At 40.0% G+C, this 23,138-nt stretch overlaps 1 protein-coding gene across 1 annotated transcript in view; it reads left to right on the top strand.

Moving 5' to 3' along the window:
- pgbd5 (piggyBac transposable element derived 5) overlaps positions 1 to 14,085 on the top strand; it is a 29,043-nt gene extending 14,958 nt beyond the window's left edge. Inside the window, exons 4-7 of the mRNA XM_086259221.1 lie at positions 1,512 to 1,692; positions 5,089 to 5,286; positions 5,927 to 6,032; positions 7,426 to 14,085. Of these exons, the coding sequence (XP_086115347.1) occupies positions 1,512 to 1,692; positions 5,089 to 5,286; positions 5,927 to 6,032; positions 7,426 to 7,621 (681 nt within the window). The 3' untranslated portion in view covers positions 7,622 to 14,085. The remainder of the gene's footprint in view (positions 1 to 1,511; positions 1,693 to 5,088; positions 5,287 to 5,926; positions 6,033 to 7,425) is intronic.
- The last annotated feature ends 9,053 nt before the right edge of the window (positions 14,086 to 23,138 follow it).

Below are 23,138 nucleotides of genomic sequence, written 5' to 3'. Positions count from 1 at the left end.
CAGAAACAGAATGCACAGAGATTAGCAGTAGAGCATGCCAACATTTTTCTGCTCATGCACAAATTGACCCAGACTTTTTGGACAGTTGGGTTGTAAGAACAAGAAGACAATAATACAACTTTGAGAGTCAGATACTTTTTATGATGAGATCAACATTTGGCATACAACTGTGTACACTAAAGGGTAAGTGTTTCCTTCTTTAGCCTGGAAGTAGGCCAGAATAGCATTAGTGGAGTGAGGAGTATCCTACACAGAATGTTAATTTCCCTTCTTTTTTTTTCTTTTTCATTTAGTTAAATTGCTTTACATAAAATAAAATAATCAAACCATTCATTATTTTTCTTGTAATCTGACCGTTTAAAACAAGTTGTGTGCAAGAAGCATCGCAGAGCCTGTCATTTAAAGCCGTATTCCATTATCCCATCCATTTAACAAATAAGCATTAGCATTCACGGTGACTGCAGGCGTTTGGCAGTCACTCAGTGTTCACCAGTCCTCTGTACACTGACGTGTGTCTCCATTGAATTCTGTGTCTAAATTAATTGCGTCGAGGGAGAGGGGGGAAAAAAAAATCAAAGAAATAAAATGAGTTAATGGAGCGAATCAATGAGATTCCATTAGCCAGTGTACCACACAGGGATCCACAAAACACACACACACAAACGCATGGACAGGCCACTTAGTTTAATAGCTATGGGTCTTGCGTAGATGCCGGCTAATCAGGCTAATGCCAATCAGCTCCCAAACGATAGTAGAAAGTTCAAAAGGCACACAGAGCCATCTATGGGTGTACATTTCTGTTTGTTCAGTCTTGATAATAGCTTTCTTTGGGCCCTAAGGACTGCATCATGTTCCAGGAATCATATCTACAAATGCTTCATGTATGTTAAACTAGGAGGCAAAGCTCAGCTTGCATTGATCTATAGTTTGTACAAAAGTCTTGAGCCGCCCCTCGTTTCATGGCTTGAAGTGGCTTGAAGTGGGTGATCATGAAAATAAATCCAGAAACTGAGATATTTAAGGAAATTTTGATCCACAAAAATAAAATTTTTCTGCCAATCATTTTATGGTTCAGGCTTTAAAGGGGTAATTCTCATCTTGGAAAAACAAGCCTCCTCAAATCTCCACTGTAGAGTCAGGTGTGACAGTAGCTTGACTCACAGATCAAACCAGCTACATTTGGTTTGAAATTTCACAGAATATCCTAAGAAGCACCAAAATATTATTTCATGCCACTGGCATTACCTTTAGTGTTGTACTTATACCCCTGATATTTCATGCTGGAGTCTCCATCTTAATGTAACCCGATGTTTTATGAGTCCAAATACATTTTTATTTCAGTTCCACAGTATTTTCTCCCTCAGGATACACTTTAATTCAAAGTCTCTACTGCAATTTTGTAAACTGAACATTACAGTTTCTCTAGGGTTTAGACAGCAGCCTCTGTAAGCTAGAAAAGTAAAAATGTTTGCATCCACACGTCCTGACTTGATCCCCCCCCTCTTCTGCAGATCGCAGTCCATCTGAAAGATGGCCAGGGTACAGATGGTCTGGCCACCTTGAAGAACAAACCTCAGCTCCACAGCCTTGTGGCTAAGCAGCTCTGCCAGAACATTTCCGGAAAAAACGCCATCATCTTCACTGGGCCATCCATCACGAGCCTCAGCCTCTTCACAGAATTCAGCAAACAAGGTATGCAAAGAAGTTTCTGCAGCAGATTATGTCTGCTGCTTGTTCTTTGCTTGGTCTTGTTCTTTTCCCTTCCCTAATTGTTACTTTGTGCACTTTGTAATCTATCTCCATCTCTCCATACCTCCCCTTTTTGCACTTTAAAAAAATGTGGTTATTCATTTTTAATGATGGTGTGATTATACCATCCCCAGGCGAAACAGCACGCACAGGACAGCAGTATTCTCTATTCTATTCTAAGATAAAACTACAAAGCCAGACAGTATGCATGTCGAATAATTTAGTTTTTCATCTCTTATCCGTATACTGAGGATGAACTTGCTAAATTACACAGATGCCTTTGTTACTCTCCCAACAGTGCTTTCACCAAACTTGTCAGTCCCCCAAATTATCTATTTTTTTAAAGCTAACTAGCATTTAAGCTAACTAATCTGAGTTAAAGGAACTTTGAGTGTGGAACATTATAAGGCGATTGCATCGTCTCCAAATAGCCAATCTGTCTGAGAGTGTCTGCAATTTCACTCAGTCAGATTGATTAATGTTTGCAAATAATTGCCATCTATTTTATAAAAGCAGGCAACACATTGCAGTCAATCAGAGTCACAAAGAAGAATCCACGCACACCCTCGTCATCCTGTTGGGCAGGTGCTGAGTCAAAAAAAAATGTGAGAGAAGAAGAAATAACAGTTCACACACTGAAGAACTCCAGATTCCTTATTTATTGCATCTAGTGACGTTGGTCATCAGACCATCATCTGATTAAGAGCAGGTGTGCTCGAAACATCACTAGATGTCAACTCAAATAGTTGCTGGTTGTATTTGCTAGATAAAAACAAGTTTGGTGAGCGACTTTGCAGTTCAATTGCTGTCTAGCAGCAACTGCGTCCAGCCAGGTTCGGCCTGGACTTTGAATGTAAGCAACTAATGAGTTTGTGTGAATTTCTGTGTAGGTAGATATGCAACATATTTGTGATTTTTGGCAATTTGACACAGTTGATCCCTGTATTATCATAAAAAGATTGCATGTATTTGCCAACTTGATGCAGTTCTGTCACAAACCAATAGCAGACTGAAGCAGACACAGCAAAGTCTCTTTGAAAGTGGCAAATGACTACGAGTGGCCAAGTTTGATAGTACCAGTCTCCAACTGGTTTTCCTAATGTGAGTGTAGCATTAAAAAATTGAACGAATTGTCATGACTGTTAGGATGGATGTGTTTTTTACTAGTGCTCGACATCGATCCTTACAGGTTTGCAATGCACTGCAAAAGATTGTTTATTGCCTTTTGACTTACATAGTAAATCATGAAAGATTAAGCGTTTTGCCTTGTTGGAGCTTGAAAAATCAATAGACAGGTAAAGTAGACACTTTACCGGACACTTCATTCAAACACCTGACAATGAAAATCTGAATCAAAAGTGTTTGAGTCACTCTCAGTATGTTTTATTCATAATCTGTGGCGGGAGTCATAAAACCGATGCTTTTGTTTCGGAGATATTGGGATTTAAATGTTTTAATGCTGTCAATCCAGCTGTGATACTCTGATATTTGTGCTCATTATACATTTTTATTTTAATATGAAAATATACATTTACTTTGTTTGCTTCTTTTACATTAATACTGAAAGTGGGATAATGTGAACATGCTATAAAAGCTAAACACAATCAATGCAAGCAGAGAATAAACATTCAGCTCAACAGCTCCTCTGATAAGTTTTCATTTTTACATTTTTTTTTTTTTTTGTTGTATTTTTGCTGAAGAATAATTGGCAATTTTAAACTCAACCAAGCGGAGCTTCATTATGTCAAGAAAATGAAGCCTGCAGATATAATCATCATTTTCTTTTTCTAATTAGTTGAATCAGCCCAAAAAAGCCCAGTTCTGAGCCTGTGAATGCATCGTCTGACATCTTTCCTTCAAATTTATCTTGCTGGATTAATTAGCTGAGGTAATTACTCCATATTACTCCGCAGTACTTACTGTGGACATGCGTGCATGTACTACACAGATAGAAATCAGTTTGCAAATGGAGACCAAATCAGCGGCAGTCAGCCAGATGATTGTTTTGTGTCTGCTGGATGGAAGAAAAAAAAGAGAAAGTTTCAGGAAAGAAAGGGATACACAAAAATCACTGCAACTAACAATCACTCCTGACTTTAATTGTTGACTCATTTTTTCCCTTAAAGAATCACTCAATAATTTAGTGTAGTGTATAAAATGACTAATGCCCATAGCAATTTCCCAAAAGCCCTAGCTGACAGATTTGATTAGTCCAGTCAAGACTGCAAAAAAGCATTCATTTCACACAACAGAAGTCTTTTGAGAAACTGTCTATTAGTACAATTATCTGCTCAGAAGCCAGTTTGTCGGATAATTGTGTCCAAAATGCATCAAAAGGCAAGAATATCACAAGCACAATGAAGACGTCCAGTAAAAATAAATTGAGGCAGCACGAAGCAAATAGCTGCCAGCTGTGCCTGCAGCAACATGTCATCCCAAGGTGGTTTGCCCTTAATTATGAGTCATTTTAAGCCTTAGTACAATATATACGAGTGGGTTATACAAAAATTCACCTCCAGACGTTGGCTATGAATGGGGGAAATTATCCATAGAGAATGTAAAGATGTTTATTTCTACTGCAACATTGTCCATTTTATCATGACAGTATATTCTCCTTGTCGAAAACCAAAAAGAGCCTACAAACTGAAAGTTCTCCAGGAGTCAGAAAGCAGGTGGAACTGCCATTAGAGACCTTTGCAGTTTGGAAAACAACCCTTCCTCAAATAACCATGGAAACGGCTCAAAAGTGGAGAAATGATGACTGCAAAATTCCCTAAGCTGTTTTGCGGAAAGCTCTGGCACCTGTATCGCCGGAGATAACCTTAGAGCAACCCTAATTTACAGATTCTTAGTAATCAAATGTCCAGGAAAGGACAGTTTCAAAGACTTTGCATACTTATTGTGGAAGGATGATCGCACCTACACCTTTAAGACCACCCATGAGTACTATTTCCAGATGGTTGGACAGATGGGGGGGTCACTGGTATGAAATGGTGTGATTATCTTTGTCAGGTGTAAACAGGACTGTTGCCTGGAGCACATCTGCTTCAACCCTGAAGAATGGGAGAACATAAAATCCAAACTTGACTCTTTTTCTTTTTTTATGCATGTCCTCCCTGCCTTGTACAGCCCAGTTATAGGAAAAAGACAATGAATCATATCTACTGCATTTTCAAATTAAAATGTATTTGTTTTTTGCAGCACAGTTCTGCAAATGTTTCTGGGTTAACGCCTCTTTAATAGTTGATGACGTGGTTTTACCCTCAAGTGGCCATTTTAGGAACTGCAGTTTTTGCTATTTGCCACGATCATCCTAATTGTCTCTCTGTCCCTCTCCAGATATCTATTGCTGTGGTTTGCTTAGCACCAGGAAGAGCGACTGTACAGGCTTACCGCAAAGCATGCTGGTCTGTGGCTCCACGCCTGCTCAGCGTGGCCAGTCTCGCATAATGATGAAAGGCAGCATGTCGCTGATCAGCTGGTACAACAAAGGACACTTCAGGTTCCTTGCCAATGCCTATTCCCCAACAAAAAAAGGTAAGAAGATCATTTCCCAAAGCATTTCTCCACTACAGGAAACTTCGTTTTTCCTGGAATTAAATAAAAGGAGCTTACTATTAGAAATTATTAATATTTCAGTGCACAAAATCCATTAATTTTAGTAGAAAAACACAAAAGCAAAGACTTTCGGTTGTCGTTATTAAGAATTAGGAGTTTTTTGGGGGAAACTTTGGCTAACTGTACTGTCATTTGTGGATGCAAGTCACCATCTAGAGAAACTGGCACATCATTAAGCATTTATGTCACAGAGAATCAGTGCGAGCTTCTAATCCGTGGTAATCCATTTCCAGGAGGCGCCAAAAATCATGATATTCCCTTCCTCTTATAGAATAATCCACTCTTCATTATCCAGTTTTGTTAGGTTTTAACTCTAAATGAAGGTTGCAGTCTGCGTTTGTGCTCTTTGAGTGAAGAGTGCTGCAGTGAAGCAGGAAAAGTTAGGCTGTTATCATCCGGCATTGATTTTCCTTTCCCCTCTGCGTGTATATGTGTGTGACTGTTTTTCACTTTGTGCTTGTAGTACTTAATTGATGGATTTTACTTTTGTACTGCCAATAATTATACGGTAATTAGTTTAAATGGGTCTAGTTTTTGCCTCTCACTGTGTTTGCGTCAGGGCTGATCATTAAGAGGAAAAGTGGGGAGATCCCGTGTCCTTTGGCTGTTGAGGCCTTTGCGGCACACCTCAGCTACATCTGCAAATACGACGACAAGTATAGCAAGTATGTGCACCGTTTTACACAACATTACTTGTTACCAAGAATATTTTACACCACAATGGATTTTAAATCAAACAATCAAGATGTTTTCAAACTTTCAACTTTAATTCAGGGGCTTTGACTAAAGTGTTACATTAGATTTGGGGGTTTTACACACATTTTTATACGTAGTGCTCGATTTTCCGAGGCTCAAAGTAATTAAACAGACCGAAATTATTTCAAATGTGGTGATTGTTTTTATTATTTGGATAAAAATCCTCTGTAGTCAATGACTGCCTGACGTCTACATCCCATGGAGATCATCAAATGCTGAGTTTCTTGCCATGAGATGCTCTGCCAGGCTTTAACTGCAGCCACCTTCAGGTCTTTCTACCTTCACTTTTGAATTTAATAAGTAAAAAGCGTGCTCTATTGGATTGAGATCAGGTAGCTGACTTGGCCATTGAAGAATATCCTTCTTCTCTGCTTTGCGCTTGCAGTATGCTCTGGGCCATTATTCCTTTTCACTGTGAAGCACTGTCCGATCAATTTTTCACCATTTGTCTGAATTTGAATCTGATCTCATCTCACTAGTGACCTGGTTTCACTGGCAGCCATACATGACCCTACTTCCACTATATTTGACAGATGATGTTGGATCATGAACTGTTCTGTCTTGCTCAATACTTTTCTCTTGGTTTAATTTGTCCAAATATATTTTTTCAGAGCTTTGCAAACTTTTTTTAGATGTTTTCCTGTATAGTCTTATTTGGCCTTCTTGTTCTTGATTGTAACCAGTGGTTTGCACCTTGTTGTGAACACTGTATTTTCATTCATTAAGTTATCTGTTGATTGTAGACTTTTACAACGATACATCCACCTTCTCAAGAGTGTTCTTGACTTGGTTAGATGTTGTGAAGTTGTTTTTTTTTTTCCACTACAGAAATAATTCTATGATTGTGTCCTTTTTTAGTTTTCTTCTGTGGTCTTTTTTGGGTGTTACTGAGCCATCCAGGTCATTTCTTCTTTTTAAACCTGCTGATTTGGCCCTTGTTTGCACTGAAATTGCTTTGGATCTCATATTTAAAAAAGAAAACAACGCGCAAGTTCAACACTTGGAATAAACGTGTTCACCCGTTCATAAAACTATATCCGTCAATTGTCCAATTAATTTTAAGCCTCTAAAAAAATGGAGGACTATGTATGACTGTAAAAAAAGTTAACATTAATTAATTAAAGCTAAAAGTCTGCACTTCGATCACATCTTGATTGTTTGATTTAAAAACCCAGAGACAAAATTGAAAAATCTGTTGGGCCTATATGTTTTTGGACAATAACTATAGATAGTCAAACGAAATCATATTATTTACATCTTTGCAAAGAGATTCAGCAGTAACCGGCTCATTTCTCCACACAGGTACTTCATCTTCCACAAGCCTAACAAGACATGGCAGCAGGTGTTCTGGTTGAGCATCAGTATTGCCATCAACAACGCGTACATCCTATACAAGATGTCTGACGCCTACACAGTCAAACGCTACAGTCGAGCGCAGTTTGGAGAGAGACTGGTCAGAGAGCTGCTTGATCTAGACGACTGCTCCCCCACACAGTGAGGAAGAGAAGGAGGAGGTTGATGAAGACAGAAGGAGCTCACAACAAAAACACTTAACACAACCCCCCCCCCCCCTCCCCACACACACACACACACACACACACACACACACACACACACACACACACACACACACATACATACATTCACGCTCAACCTTACAGACTTTGCACTCTGTGTCTATGTGATAATACTGAAGCAGTGCCAAGCCTATTTCTCTCTTCCTATAGTGGTTTTTGTGGCTCTGTAAATATTCATTAACACACAACTGCATATTACACAATAATCGTGAGCCATGAGACTCGACTGCAATCATTAACCCCGCAGATTTACTAAGGATTTGTCAACAGGAGCTTTTTCACAAGCAGAGCTGAATGATGGAACAGGAAAAGCAAGAAGATTTCACTCCTAAATGATGTCAGCTTCAAGTTTTAACGAGTTAAATTATTTATACAAGCCTGAATGAAACTTCTGCACAAAGTGTCCAAACCCCATAACCGTCAGGCTGAAAGGCTACATGTAGCTCAATATTTACACTCTGCAAAAACACCTGTAACAAAGTCTTAGTAAACCAGGAATAAGGTGTGTTCACACGCTGCATGCGTTAAGAATCTCGATTGTGATGTTTACTTGTTCGGTGTGAAAATGATTTCTGCTCCAGGTGAGTTTTGAAAATTTGTACGTGTGTATTTAGTAAGTGGAAACTGCCGTTTGTGTGTGCGACATTGAGCCAGAGGATGTAAATGTATGGCTTTTGTGACCCAGATGTGTTGTGTTGCTGCATATTGTACCTATGAGAGAAAGTCAGTCGCTATAAAGCCACACCCAGCAGTGTGCCACAGCTCCACAGCCTCCCAGAAAAGACCAAAAGAGTCTTTAAAAAGTTCCTTCTTCCATTTTTTTTTTAATTGTAATAAGTAATATGAAATAAACGGCAATAAAGTTAAAGCTAGGAAAACATTCCTAGGTTTTGTTTTGTTTATCAAAGAGTTTGCTTCTTGAACTCAGGTTAGCTGTGTGTGTAGGTGTTGATTTTATTTGACCACAGAAATTAACAACTCCACAACTGTTACCAAATATTACCCAATCTTGATTGGTACACATATATGTGACTTTTTCTGTAGGATTGAAAGGCCTATACAAAGGAAGCAATTAATAGACTAGTTAATAAACAGGCATTCAGGGTCTTTAACAACAACTCTAACAACAAATGCTGTCACATCTGCGTCCCGTTTTTGTACCAAGAACACTTTTTTTGGCAGGAAACTCGTCATAATCATGTGATTCATTACACTTTAGTGTACTTAGCTTTGCAAGGAAGAACATGTTCAAATCTCCTCGATTAAATGAGCCAGTGTTGCTAGGCAATGAGTATAATCTTGGCCAATGGACAGGGATTTGGGTAATATTCCTTGGCAGCGTTTAGGTCCAGAAAGTAAAAACTAAATCACTGGTGGCTTATAAAACGTCTTAACAAAACAAATGTTTGAACAAATTATATATTATTATATTTTCTCAGTTGTTTTTGGCACATTTCACCAAACATTATTTCTCAGCACATTTTTGAAAAATGCACGTCCCAAAATTTTACTCGGTCAGTGAATAACTCTCTGTCCTCACAAATCACACAACGGTAAACCGAGCTGCTGAAAACGAATTTTTCATCAGAATGACCGACTAGACGTGTGTTCCTAATCTTTGTCATTTCCAAAATGTTTTTCCCAACTTTACATAGCACAATACAGACCAAAAAAATGTCTCCCTTTGCAGGTTTTGCCTGTTTCTAACAACCTGCTGTCACACTGTAGCTCTATGAATGTGTTTTATAGCACTCTTACACCTGAATTACACCTTTTATGCTAACCTGATCGTGTATCCCATCGGTTGATCTGAGAGGAATGTGTTAAACCAAACACCATGAAGCTTCTTACTTTGGAGCGGAAAACTAAATATAAAGAAAGCTGACCTGCCTCGAACAAAAAGACACATACAGTTAATAACTGTTAAAAATTCGAGACAATAGTGATTAGTCATCAGGCTAAATGTGCTAAATGATTTGCAGTACGCCACCAGTTCACAACATCCCACGCTAAAGAGTTTAGACACGACAGAAAGAAACTTTCTTAAAGCCCCTGAAAACTTTGTTTCAAAGTTGATTTCATGTTGTTTCAATATGTTCAACTGTCAATCAGTAAATGAGCCAAAAACACCCCCCCCAGGCTATAACACTGCTGTCTGTAGCTTTAACAAGGACAAGGTCAACACTTTATTGTTGTGCTGAACCGTGTCATGAAGACTGTAAGTGAAAGGTGTCGGTGCGTGCTTGCCCCATCAGCATGGTTCAAAGTGTGTATTCATATACTGGTATGATGACAGTCTTTATGCTGGTAAAGCAGAGTTGCTGAGCGAATTGGTCCCACCCCCGTCACACTCTTGCACTTTGAGGAGAGCTATAAAGTCAGCAACACACATATTAAATAATAATTTTATTTTGATTTCAAATTGAAAAAATAAACGACTCTCTGCTCTCACAGATGAATTTTGTAAATATTAGTAGATACATGAAATAGATTGTATTAAAAGAAAATACACCAATGATATATGAATGAAATTTAATGACTGTAACCAAAACAGAGAATTCTACTTCCACTGTAGATTTAGAGAAAGTGCAGTACTGTACGTCTGTGTATATTTTGTTTACAAATTACTGTGAGTGTATGTCCATAATCACACTCTTACTGACACTCGAGATTGTGATTTCTTATTAATCTTTTTCACTAATCCAAAGCATTGTTGTCGCCGTTACTCTTGCCTGTGTGTGTGTGAGAAAAAGCCACTGAATGTTGTAGCATTGTTCACCCCGAAGTAACACTCTGAATCTTAGCCGGCTCTTCTATCGTGTCAAATGTTTGTCAACTCCTCCTTCGATTACAATATTTGATATCCACAGATTTGTTGCGTAGTTTGCCATTCACTTGAAGTGTATCATAATGTCGACGTGAAATACAGACGTAGACATTTTAGAAGCCGTCTGCCACCGTGCTGCATTCACTGGCAACACTCTCCGAGCTGAAACAATGAAAGTAAATTGGACCATTAGATGGATTTTGTTTTAATAACACAAATTGTGCATTCTGCATCATTTACACAGGAAATGCAAAGCAACTCTTGCTACTGATGAGCACTTGTGTTTCATAGAGGGTTTTTTTCTATTATGCAAGGGTAAGGACAGATTTTTTCACTTTAACTCTGTAGGGAATGAAGAATTAATTTCTATACAGATGAATTAAAAATCTCTGTTTCCATTTTATGCACATTTTAAAAATGATAAGATTCAATCATTTGAGGTTTGACTGGAGCTCTTAATTGTGTCAGCCTGCTCCTATTTAAATAATCAATTACTGCAGAGATGTTAATGCTAAAAAGTCCAGCTCTCTATCATTATCCCTGTGCAGTAACTATCTAAGTGATTGTTATGGGTCACTGTGTATCAACACTACATCTATTAGTGTGAGTTTCTGAACACGTTTCAAGGCCATTAATAGATGGACAATAGACTTTTTTCTAATATATTCGACTTATCCAGTTCACGGTTGTAGCGTGGAGTCTGTCTCAGATGTCAGAGGGTAAAAAGGAGGTATATCCTGGGCAGGTTACCAGTCTATTGCAAGGGGTTAATTTTATCTGTTAATAAATAATAATAAAACATCCCAGTCACTGTCGATAGATTGCTATTTTGGAGAAAAAAGTATGGCTAAGCCCCTTAAAACTGGAAATCTTGACATCTGATTGGCATTTAAAGCCTTAAAAAACTATAAACTACAAACATGTGAGTGTTTTGTGTCTTTTTACTTTTGAATTAAGTCTGATATCTTCCATTAATGCTCATACATCTAGACATAATATGTAGACGTGAGAAAACAAGATGTTAATGATAAAGAAGGGAATTCTGTGGAGCCATTAGGTCAGAAATATTTGACTTTCATTTGAATTCGTCAGGAAGAAAAAATGTTGCCCAAACGTTAACTGCATGTAAATTATTACAAAAAGATAACGTGAAATTAGTCAGACTCATTTCATGTGTGTTTGTGCGTTATGTACCGGTTTATCATCTCCACACAGTGTCTCACAGATGTCTGTCGCTATCTGTGAGACGGATGTAATACTGAAGCATTTTGATGAGCGATAGCTTTGGACATGTTAAAGATTTCAAGTGACTGACCTCAGGGCTTCATGACTAATTGCTGTACTATATATTCACTCACACAAATAGCATATATACCCTTATCAGGTGCTTTCAAACCACTGTAGATTTATTGCTCTAATCAGGAGCTTTTTTGCAAGAGTTGTACTGCTATTATTTCCAGATAAAATGTCAGAAATAACAATATTACTAAACACCAAAATGTGGTAAAAATGTTCCGCTTCCCATGATTCTGGATTGAAATGGTGGCTGCAGGATGTGGCATAAGCGATTACTGTGGGCTAAGTGTTATCTAGCTTCACAGAAGTGCCAGAAGGATGTGTGTATGTGCATGTAATGTTAAAGCTGGCTGTGTTTGAAAAAAAAATGTAATAACCGGTGTATGCTGGACCAAATAACTTTCTAAAATGTGTGTGGTGATGAGCTGTACAACGTTGTCGTGTAAATGTGTTTTCATTAAAACACCACTCATAAGTGCCACATTAAAGAGTTGGAGAGACTTATTATTCGTCAGGTAACTGTAAATCACAAGGAATGCTGAGACTTTGTGTCAAATGTGCGTCAGAGCCTGACTTGTATCTCATTTTTCCACAAAGTTTCACTTGGATCTAATGCAATCCATTTATAAAGAAATTTCAAATCAGAAGTCATTCTCACTGCGCTTAATGCAATTCTCAAATCAGTAACGCATTATCCTTTCTCATTGTTTTTATACATCCTGCTATGGTTTCTGTGCATACTTCACTGCTAAAGATATTTGTTATTGTGTTGTTGCACTTTTCACTTGTATCTCACAACTCATCAAGAGCATTGAATTAGTGTTTTCAATCAAATCAGCACAAGGTGGTGAAAACATTCCTTAAGAGATTTGGTCTACTGGGATTTTCTTGGACAACCATCTGTAGGCTTTACGGTGAACAGTCTGAAAAGGAGAAAATAAATCCAGTTTTGTTGGTGAAAATACCTTTTTGATGTCAGAGGAGAACGACAAGACTACTTTGAGCTGAGGCAACAGTAACTCAGTCAGCCGCTCGTTATAAATGAGGTATGCAGAAGAGCATCTGTGAACACACAACACACTGGCCCTTGATGTAGATGGGCAGCAGCGGAAGACTACACCGGGGGCCACTCCTATCACCTACCAACAGGAAATTGAGGCTACATTTCCCACTGACTCAACAAACTGCACAACAGAAGATTGGAAAAACACTACACTACAGTGGCCTCCACAGAGCTCAGTCCAGTAGAGCACCTTTGGAATAAATAGATAACAAAAACTGCAGCAACTATGGGATGCTATGATGTCAATAAGGAACTAATTATCTGAGGAATGTTTCCAGCACCTCCCTGCACCACTGAAGAAAAAGGGGGTCTAACCTTGCAATACCCAGGATAATGTAATAATGTAATAACATATACATATATATAAATGGCCTGCATTTGTATAGCGCTTTTCTAGTCACACTACATTCAGTCATTCACCCATTCACACACACATTCACACACTGGTGATGGCAAGCTACATTGTAGCCACAGCTGCCCTGGGGCGCACTGACAGAGGCGCACACACACACACACACACACACACACACACACACACACACACACACACGTAACACCTGTTTTGATGAGTTGTGAGATTCAAATGAGAAGTGTGTCAACACAATAACAAATATCTTTAATGCTAAAGCAGAAACCACAACAGCATGCACAAAAAACACTGTGATAATGCTAACATGAGAACTGCATTAAGACTAGAGAGCATGACGTTTGCAATGTGAGAACTGCAAGCTACACAGCCAGCTCACTACACTTTTTTTTTTGGTTTCGATGGGATGCATATTCATGCCATTTCTCACTTTGTCTGATCTCCTGTTTGAATTGTAAAATACAGACTCACCCATGCATTGCTCCCTTTGTCGCTTTGTGGATTTACTCAGCTCCTACTGTTCCTGCCAAGTACTCGTTCATATACACACTGTCAGCCTCACCGTGAGTATCTTTCTTTCAGTTTGAAAAGCTGCCAACGCTTCAAGCAGCCAAAAGAACAAAACAAATTATGTGCAACACTTAGCAACATTTCACCTGTTTATTGTTCTGTCTCATCGTATCCGCATAAATATAAATACCCCCCATTTAATCCGCATGCCATCTTCATTTTTGCTTTATTTAAATCTTGTACAGAACAGTGGACACTGAATATATATTAGCTGACTATATCTGCGCAGAGTCACATTAAAGGAATTATACATTCAAGTGCATTATGACTGTTTTGAGAGAATTGTATCCATCATGTACCTCATTATGTCTATTTGTTTCAGTCTTTGTGTCAACTGGATTAGTGTTCCTCCAACTAACAGTTGTGATTTTCTTGGCAATCAGTTTTATTATACAGAGTACAGACCGCAACTATTTTGCTGAGGAAGAACTCCAAGTGCAAACACTATAGGATCCACAGGAATAACATTCAACATTTCTTCAATCTCTTCTTTTATATCCTTCCAATACCTCTGGAGCACTGTTCCACAAGACATGCATAAAGATCACCTATGAGTCGGCAGTTTTTCCAAAACAAGGGCGATGGAGAAGCTTTACAAAATGTTCAGATTTTTAAAAAACACACATTTTGATCCTTCAATTAAATTCCTTCCATATATTGCTACTAATGGGTTTGTGATTATTCATACATGTGTCCTCAGAGTCCAAATTTAATTAAAGTTCCCACTATTTTTTTGTTGTTGTTGTTGAGAGTGTTTTCTGCAATCTTATTTACTAGCATCCTCTATATGTGCGAGAATATGGTTCTTAGCAGATATTTTCCAGTTCCAGTAATAAAACATTGTTCAATACCCACTGCTCTCTTCAGCCTTGGGATATAGTGCCTTAGTTGTAGGTAGCAAAAGAAAGTAATTTGGGGAAAGTGCAAATTGGTTTTGTAATTGAACAAATGATTTTATTCCCCTACTGTCAAAGAACTGGTTTATTATACTATTATGCTTCCTTTAGAGTGCCACTGTTTGAATCCAATTATCCCACAATGATGGTAGGAGATCTATACTACGAGCAGTAGGCATCACTCGTGATAAACATATCCTTTATTCCAAAGTTTTAATTCAAGAAGGGCAGGGCTGAAAGCTCCACACGAAATATGTAATAAATGTTTCTGGTTTGGCAAACATGTCCTGTCAGGAGACTTGTTTTTATGGAAGGTATGTGATGGGAACTGTTTTTACATAATTACATACAACATGGGAATAACTAATGGGTCTCATATGTCATAGAAATGGTTTCGTATCTGCTGTGATTTAGTAGTATTTAGTTATTGAAATTAAATGCCATGACAATGTAATAAGATTTTGAAAGAAGAGCCATGGTAAAGGGGATTACTTAAAGGCAAACTGTGATAATCTCATCCGGTCTTACTCAGTCGTGTAAAAAATGAAATATTCCTGTTTTCCCTCCAAAAATAATGATTTTGTTAAGTCATTTGAAACACAATAAATTCACCTTCAGCCCTCAGGCTTTCAAAAACATTTGAGCAGACTCAGACTCATTTCCCATTCCTGCTTTTCTCTGCAGATTAGGTGGCAAAACCTGACACGAATTCTTCCATAAAGTACTCAGAGAAGGTTTGCAGAGTGCTAAAGCCCCCACAGCAACATTTCACATATTAAGTGCTGATTGGATTGACAAGGCGAAAGTGAAGAAACTGGGAGGGAAGAGTGTATGGAAAAACTGCCCTTGCACCAGATTTAAATGCAAGACTTCCATCCCTACATCAATCTGAGGCACTTTTAAGAGTTTGGCCATGATGTCAATAAAAAATAATTTTCATTGTGCAGAGCATGACATGAAGAATACGAAAGCAAAGGGTTGATGTCTGAAAAGAGGTTTGAGTGCACTGCAGTTCCACAATACCAGCAAAACAGAACTCGGTGTGACAAAAGAGCAGCTACATCAATCAAAAAGAAACTAAATTCAATTCAATTTTATATTCTGTTTTATGCATTTAGCACCAATTCACAACAACAGATGACACAAAGTGCTTTAGAATTGCAAGGTTAAAGAGCCTAAAAGTAGTTGAGGGATGAGAGGAACGAGAAGGGGACCAAACATTCACTATAGGAGAGTGGACAAGAAGTGCTCAGTGTATCATGGGTTGTCCCCCTGCACCCTGAGCCTATAAGTAGCATAACTAACACAGGGTTCAGGGTCACCTGATTCATCCCTACTTATAAGCTCAAGGGAGGCTGATTACTTAAGATTTTGGGACCCAGTGAAGAGAAGCTTGCATGGGAGAAATATGATCTGTCTTTCTAATTGCTGTTAGTACTCTAATTGCAGCCTTTTTTGGATCAACTGAAAGCTTTTCAGGGAGTCTTGAGAATAGCCTGATAATAAAGAATTGCAATATTTCAGCATTAACATAATGCATGGTTGGATTAGCTGTGGCTCAGGTGGTAGAGCAGGTGTACCAGTCTGAAGGTTGGGGGATTGATCCCTGACTTTTGGGATGTCAGAGTATGCTTGGGCAAAGTACTGAAACCTCAGTTGGCTGCATTGTCACCGTCGGAGTTTGAATGTGAGTGTAAATGTCTTCATCTGAGTAGAAAAGTACTACCGGTATGTAAGTACCAGTTTATTTACCATTTTTACTTAATGTGCACATTGAAGGATATATCCTTGTCAGAAATGTTTTCTCACAGTTTTACTGGAGGTCAGGGCAATGCCATCGAGAGTACATCACATTTATAAAATTTTTAGGACCAAGTACAATAACCTCAGTGTTGCTGGAATTAAGGAGAGGAAAATAGGACATGCCTGACAAGCAGCATTAATATTATAGACACTGTGGTTTGAATTGTAAGACATTTTATAATAGAAGCTTTTCTTTTCTTTTAACAAGATATAAACGTAAAGTTTATGAGTTTTACTTTTCAAACTTTTCAAAGTTGCCAGAAAATAATGGTCCTTGTAAATATATATTCATCTTCATCTTTTCACATCGTTGTTGAGACCACATAAAATAATATGAGTTAGGAAAGTCACTACTAGAGGCCAGGCCGATTTGAAGGTTCAAATGCAAAGCTGAATACCCTGCACGAGAACTGTGCTGTTACAGTTTTTCACAGTTCCTTTGGTGCTTTTCTCAGATCAGAATGAAAATTCTCAAAACCATTAGTGCAACCTCCGCAACATTTAGTCATTTGTGCACATCATAGTAGCAATTTCTCCTTCCTCTGAACAAATTGCAAATGCTCCTGGACATGTATCAGTTGCTTTCATACAATTCTCTGCCATTTTATAACATTATCATTTGCTTATGTCATGTCAGTCAAAATGAACTATACTTTTGGATGCTGAATAGTCGTTCCTAATCAAACTAATAGTCTTCATTTGATTGCTTGAGTCATTACATACAAAATTGTTGAATTAGTTATCAAATTCTGTCAAGCAAATTTTATACCTTTTGTTATTATTTTTTCCTGGAAATGTCTCCTAAATTGAACAATTTCTCTCAGGTGAACTTCAGCTTTCACTGACGAGGAGGTGTGTGAAGTATTAGTTGTAACCAATGACAAGCCACTTGCTCACAGTCACTCATGGATCAATCCCATGAACCCTCAACACAGAAATGGAAGGTCATCGTGGAAGAGGGGTGAGGATGCGGTGGGGACAAAACAGGGGAAGAAGGAAAAGACGCCAAATACACAGGCAGATTCCTAATGAACTTAGGGCAACACTTGTTGGCCATGTTGTCAATCACGGCCTCACAATGGATGAGGCTGGTCGGAGGGTGCAACCAAATGTTGGAAGAACCACTGTGAATTCAATCATTCAAACATTTCGTAGGGAGAACAGGTATGTATAGTATTGGACAGTAATCCAACATCTCATAATATCTTATGTTTAGTGTACATCACTGTAATTTTTACTGTAATCTGCACCACAAAGGATTGAAAGACAACCTCGCAGAGGTGGAAGAGGGCCCCTTTTTACCCCGCAGCAAGAGGAAGCCATTTGTGCAATGGTGATTGCAAAGAATGCAATAAAGTTGAAAGATATCCAAAGTGCTGTCTTAGAGGATAACGGTGACAATAATGGATCTGCGTCAATTGCAACAATTGACAGAGTGCTCCAGAGGAAAGAAATGTGCATGAAACAATTGTACAAAGTGCCATTTGAACGGTACAGTGAAAGAGTGGAGGAGATCCATCACCAGTATGTACAGGTAAAACATGTCTTCTATGTATACTTTAATGTACAGCACTGTAAACTGTTTTACTTTGTGTAGTTTTATGTAGTAGACTAGCAATTCTGTATATATATTCACAGAACATACAGAACGCATTATGCTACACATCTCTCTCTCTCTCTCTCTCTCTCTCTCTCTCTCTCTCTAAAGCGTGTACTGGAGCTGGAAGCCAGGGAACCACTGCACACGTTCATATACGTTGATGAGGTGGGTTTCAATCTTGCCAAAGGCAGAAGGCGTGGAAGAAATGGCATTGGACAGAGAGACAATGGCATTCTCACCCATATTCCCCTTCTTGGTCCATACAATACACAACGGCTCCTGACGTTTTTAGACACTCTTTACAGGGACATAGTCCCTGAGAATGAGAGGGGTGGAGGCCAACTCAACAAGTATGTTGTTGTGTGGGATAATGTCCGTTTTCACCGCTCACATCTGGTCAGACATTGGTTTGCAGCACACGACACAATGCTGGTTGAATATCTCCCTCCCTACTTCCCGTTCCTTAATCCAATAGAGGATTTTTTTCTCTGCCTGGAGGTGGAAGCTTTATGACCGGCATTCACATGCGCAAATGGCCCTGCTAGCAGCCATGGATGCAGCATGTGACGACATCACAGCAGAGTCATGCAGTGATGTCGTCTCCAAGAGATACTTTCCTCACTGCATTGCAAGGGATGTAGATGAAAATATGTGGCAAGACAGACAGGAACGTCTGGATGTGCCAGAATGATTTACGTATATTCAGTTACAATATGTACTGTTATATTGTTCACATTTGTGCACAGCTCCACCAAAAGAGTGTTGGGGCGATCGTGGCTCAAGAGTTGGGAGGTCGCCTTGTAATCGGAAGGTTGCCGGTTCGAGCCCCGGCTTGGACAGTCTCGGTCGTTGTGTCCTTGGGCAAGACACTTCACCCATTGCCTACTGGTGGTGGTCAGAGGGCCCGGTGGCGCCAGTGTCCGGCAGCCTCGCCTCTGTCAGTGCGCCCCAGGGTGGCTGTGGCTACAATGTAGCTTGCCATCACCAGTGTGTGAATGTGTGCGTGAATGGGTGGATGACTGGATATGTAAAGCGCTTTGGGGTCCTTAGGGACTAGTAAGGCGCTATATAAATGCAGGCCATTTATGTTTATTCTAAATAAGTGGCTGTAGGGTATTTTTCTTTTACACAGTGTTGTAGAATTACAAACAGCCTAAACAGTAAAAATATGAAACATACGTATTCAGTGTCTTGTACTCCCTTACTTGCCTAACTACAGGAATGTCCAACTTTACTGTAGATTTTACTGTAAATGGCTGTACAAAAAGTGTATAGTGCTGCCTTGAGCATTTTCAGGTAGTGTCGAGTTCTGACCTTTTTTTTGCATTGGGAAACACTGAGAGAATACTGTAAACTGTAATAATGAAAACATGACTGTTGCATCTTCAAAAAATAAAAATACAATAACTGAGCCTTACACCGGGGTATCGTTGCACTGGTTTACTGAACCTTACTTTCAGGGCATGTACAGAACATGAGCATCCATTTTCTACTGCCTCCTACAGGACACACTCTTCTTCCACTTCCTTACACATTAATGTAACACAGAACTAATACTGCCTCTCCTGGCATTACCATTGTAACAACACATTCATTCTGTTTCTTTCAGAAGATTAACAGGAACTTAGGATGTAGGTATCTATGAATAATAACTATTATGTATACTCATATATTTATATAACCACTTATTTCTTGCGATACCACATCTCCTCCCCCCTTAAGTCAACAACTCCCTTGACTTACAAAATAACTGTTTATCTAAAGAATGCTTAACAAACAATCAACATGTAATTAAGGTAACCATACAACCATACAACTGTACATAGGTTTCCATGTTTCTCTTTTTTTTTTTTTTCTAACTAGGAAGGTACGTCCTTCCTGTGAGATCAGAGCGCATTGTTGCTCTATTTCTGGAAGATCTCACACTACCTAACAAAGTCCTTTAAAGTCTCTGGTGGACGTCTCTCTCTCTGGGAACGTCGCAACACGGGTGTCCCTGAGGAGTCTCCGGGAGCTGGAGTCTCCGGAGCATAAGGCAACTCCATTGCCGGAGGTTGTGGCGATGTGTCCAACTCTGATGGCAAGCAGCACTCAGGCACTGATTCTTTGTCAAGCAATGGCTCCACCTCCCTGTCTAGTGTACTGGGAACAGTGTCAGCCACTCTTGCTCTCACCTGATCCACATGCCGCTTCACAGTTTGACCTGATCCAATGGTAACAATGTAAGACACTGGACCCGATGCTCTCACAATGACTGCGGGAATCCACTTCGGGCCATAGGAGTAGTTTCTGATGAAGACCTTGTCTCCTGGTGTGAAACTTCTCAGTCTTTTCTTGGTGTCATGATTTTCTTTCTGTTTCGATTGTTTGTGCTGCACTTTTGTTTTCACATCAGGCATGAGCAAGTCCAAAACTGATCTGAGTCTCCGTGACATCATCAACTCTGCAGGTGATAAACCAGTAGTGGCATGCGGTGTGATGCGATAACTGAACAGAAATCGGGACAGTCTGGTTTGCAAGGTATCACCTTTGACTTTCTTCATCCCCTCCTTAAAGGTCTGGACCACCCTCTCAGCCAGCCCATTTGAAGAAGGGTGGAAAGGTGCTGATCTTACATGGTCAATTCCATTCTGCTTCATGAATGACTCAAATTCAGCACTTGTGAAACATGTTCCGTTGTCTGAAACTAACATTTTAGGTAGTCCAAACACACTGAAACTCTGGCGCAGTTTCTCTATAGTTACCTGTGATGTAGAGGATTTCACAGGGTAAATGTCCATCCACTTGGAATGAGCATCCACAATGATTAGAAACATCTCCCCGAGGAAAGGCCCTGCATAGTCCACATGGATTCTGGACCATGGTGACTCCGGCCACTCCCAAGGGTGTAATGGTGCAGTAGGTGGTGACTTGGAGTGTTTCTGACACTCCTCACATGCCTGCACTTCTCTTTCAATGTTCTCATCCATCCCTGGCCACCATACATACGACCTTGCCAAGCCTTTCATCTTCGACATGCCTGTATGAGTCTGGTGCAGGAGTTTCAATATTTTGTCTCGGCCTTTGGTGGGAATAATTACTCGGGCTCCCCAGAGCACGCAACCATCCCTCACACTCAGTTCCAGCTTTCTCTGTCGATACGGCTTTAAACAGGTGTCGGTCTCAGTTGGCCAGCCTTTTAAGGTGTACTCGTGGACTTGCGACAACAAGACATCCTTAGCTGTCCATCGTTTGATCTGTGCAGTGTCCACTAATGTGTCATCCAGTACATCCATCATCAAAACCTGCTCAGCCATCTCTCGCTCAGGTGCTGAGTCTGGTACCGGCAACCGGCTGAGCGCATCCGCGTTTTCATGATGTTTTCCTGGCTTGTACCTGATGTTGTACTCGTAAGCACTCAATGTCACGGCCCATCTTTGCACTCTTGGTGAGCCCATCTGAGGTATAGGCTTCTTTTCATTGAACAGTGAGATTAGGGGTTTATGATCTGTGTAAATCGTGAAAACTCGGCCATACAAGTATTTGTGAAATTTCTTGATGCCAAATATAACAGCTAGACCTTCTTTGTCAAGCTGAGAATACTTTTTCTCAGCAGGAGAGAGTGTGCGTGACATGAACCCCAAAGGTCTCTCGCTTCCATCCTCCATCTTATGTGACAATACGGCGCCTACGCCATATGGGGATGCATCACATGAGAGAACCAACTCACGGTCAGCAGAATAATGAACTAACACCTCTGCTGAGTTCAACAGGTTCTTAGATTTCTGGAATGCTTCCTCTTGTCTCTTTTGCCATGTCCACCGTACCTCGTGTCTCAAAAGTTCATGTAAGGGTGCCAACCGGGTTGCCAGGTTTGGAAGGAATTTGTTGTAGTAATTTAGCAAACCTAAGTATGCTTTCAGTTCAGTGACATTTGTGGGGGTAGGTGCGTCCATGATTGCTTTAACTTTCTTTTCCACTGGGTGGAGCCCCTGGGCGTCCACTATGTGCCCCAAGTACTCCACTTTCTCTTGCATGAAGGCACACTTGCACCTCTTTAACCTCAACCCAGCTTCCTCCAACCGACCCCCTCATCCAGGTTCTGTAGATGGCTTACTTCATCCACTCCAGTCACTAAGATGTCATCTAAATACACTGCTACATGAGGTATCCCCTTCAAAAGACTTTCCATGGTCCTCTGGAATATTGCTGGAGCAGAGGCCACTCCAAAAGGCAATCTGTTATACGTGAACAGCCCCCGAGATGTGTTTACTGTCACGTACTTTTTCGATTCGTCATCCAAGAGGATTTGCTGGTAAGCGTGGCTCATGTCTAATTTTGAGAACTGCTTACCCCCGGACAGTGTGGCAAACAAGTCCTCCATTCTGGGTATGGGGTACTGCTCCAGTGAAGCCACGGTATTTACAGTAAGCTTGTAATCCCCACACAGTCTTATTGTCCCTGTGGGCTTCAGGAGTGGCACTACTGGTGCCGCCCATTCAGCATATTTCACTGGCGAGATGATGCCTTCTTTCAACAGTCGGTCTATTTCCTCGTCGACTTTTGCTCGCATAGCAAAGGGGACAGAACGCGGACGGAAGAAGCGTGGGGTGGCATCACTTTTCACATGAATAGCAGCTTTCATTCCTTTCAGGGTGCCCAACTCCTCTTTGAACACATTTTCATGTTTACTTAACACTTGCTGAAGTGTTTTCTCTGTTGTTTTGACTTGGTGCAGCTTTCTGTTGTTAGGACTGTTTTTCACTTCACCCCAGTCCAATTTAATTTCCTCGAGCCAAGCTCGACCTAGCAAGCTGGGGCCGTCGCCTTCGACCACCACCAGGGGCAGATGTTTTTTCTGCTGCTTGTATTTGACGCTGACTCGTGTTGCACCAATCACCTTAACAGGATCCCCTGTATAAGTTTCGAGCTTGATTTTGATGGGCTGCAGGCTGGGGGGCTTGCTGTCTTTCCCTGTTTCTCTGAATGTTGCTTCGTTCATGACTGTTAGGCAACATCCAGTGTCTATTTCAAAGT

The sequence above is a fragment of the Aulonocara sp. 'chitande type north' Nkhata Bay genome, linkage group LG13 (genome assembly GCF_057382095.1).
Source record: "Aulonocara sp. 'chitande type north' Nkhata Bay isolate Kocher_YH1m ecotype deep benthic linkage group LG13, A_spYH_male_GT1.1, whole genome shotgun sequence".
Lineage (NCBI taxonomy): Eukaryota > Metazoa > Chordata > Actinopteri > Cichliformes > Cichlidae > Aulonocara > Aulonocara sp. 'chitande type north' Nkhata Bay.
Note: the sequence above shows the minus strand (reverse complement) of the source record. Positions and strands in the feature narration are given on the sequence as shown.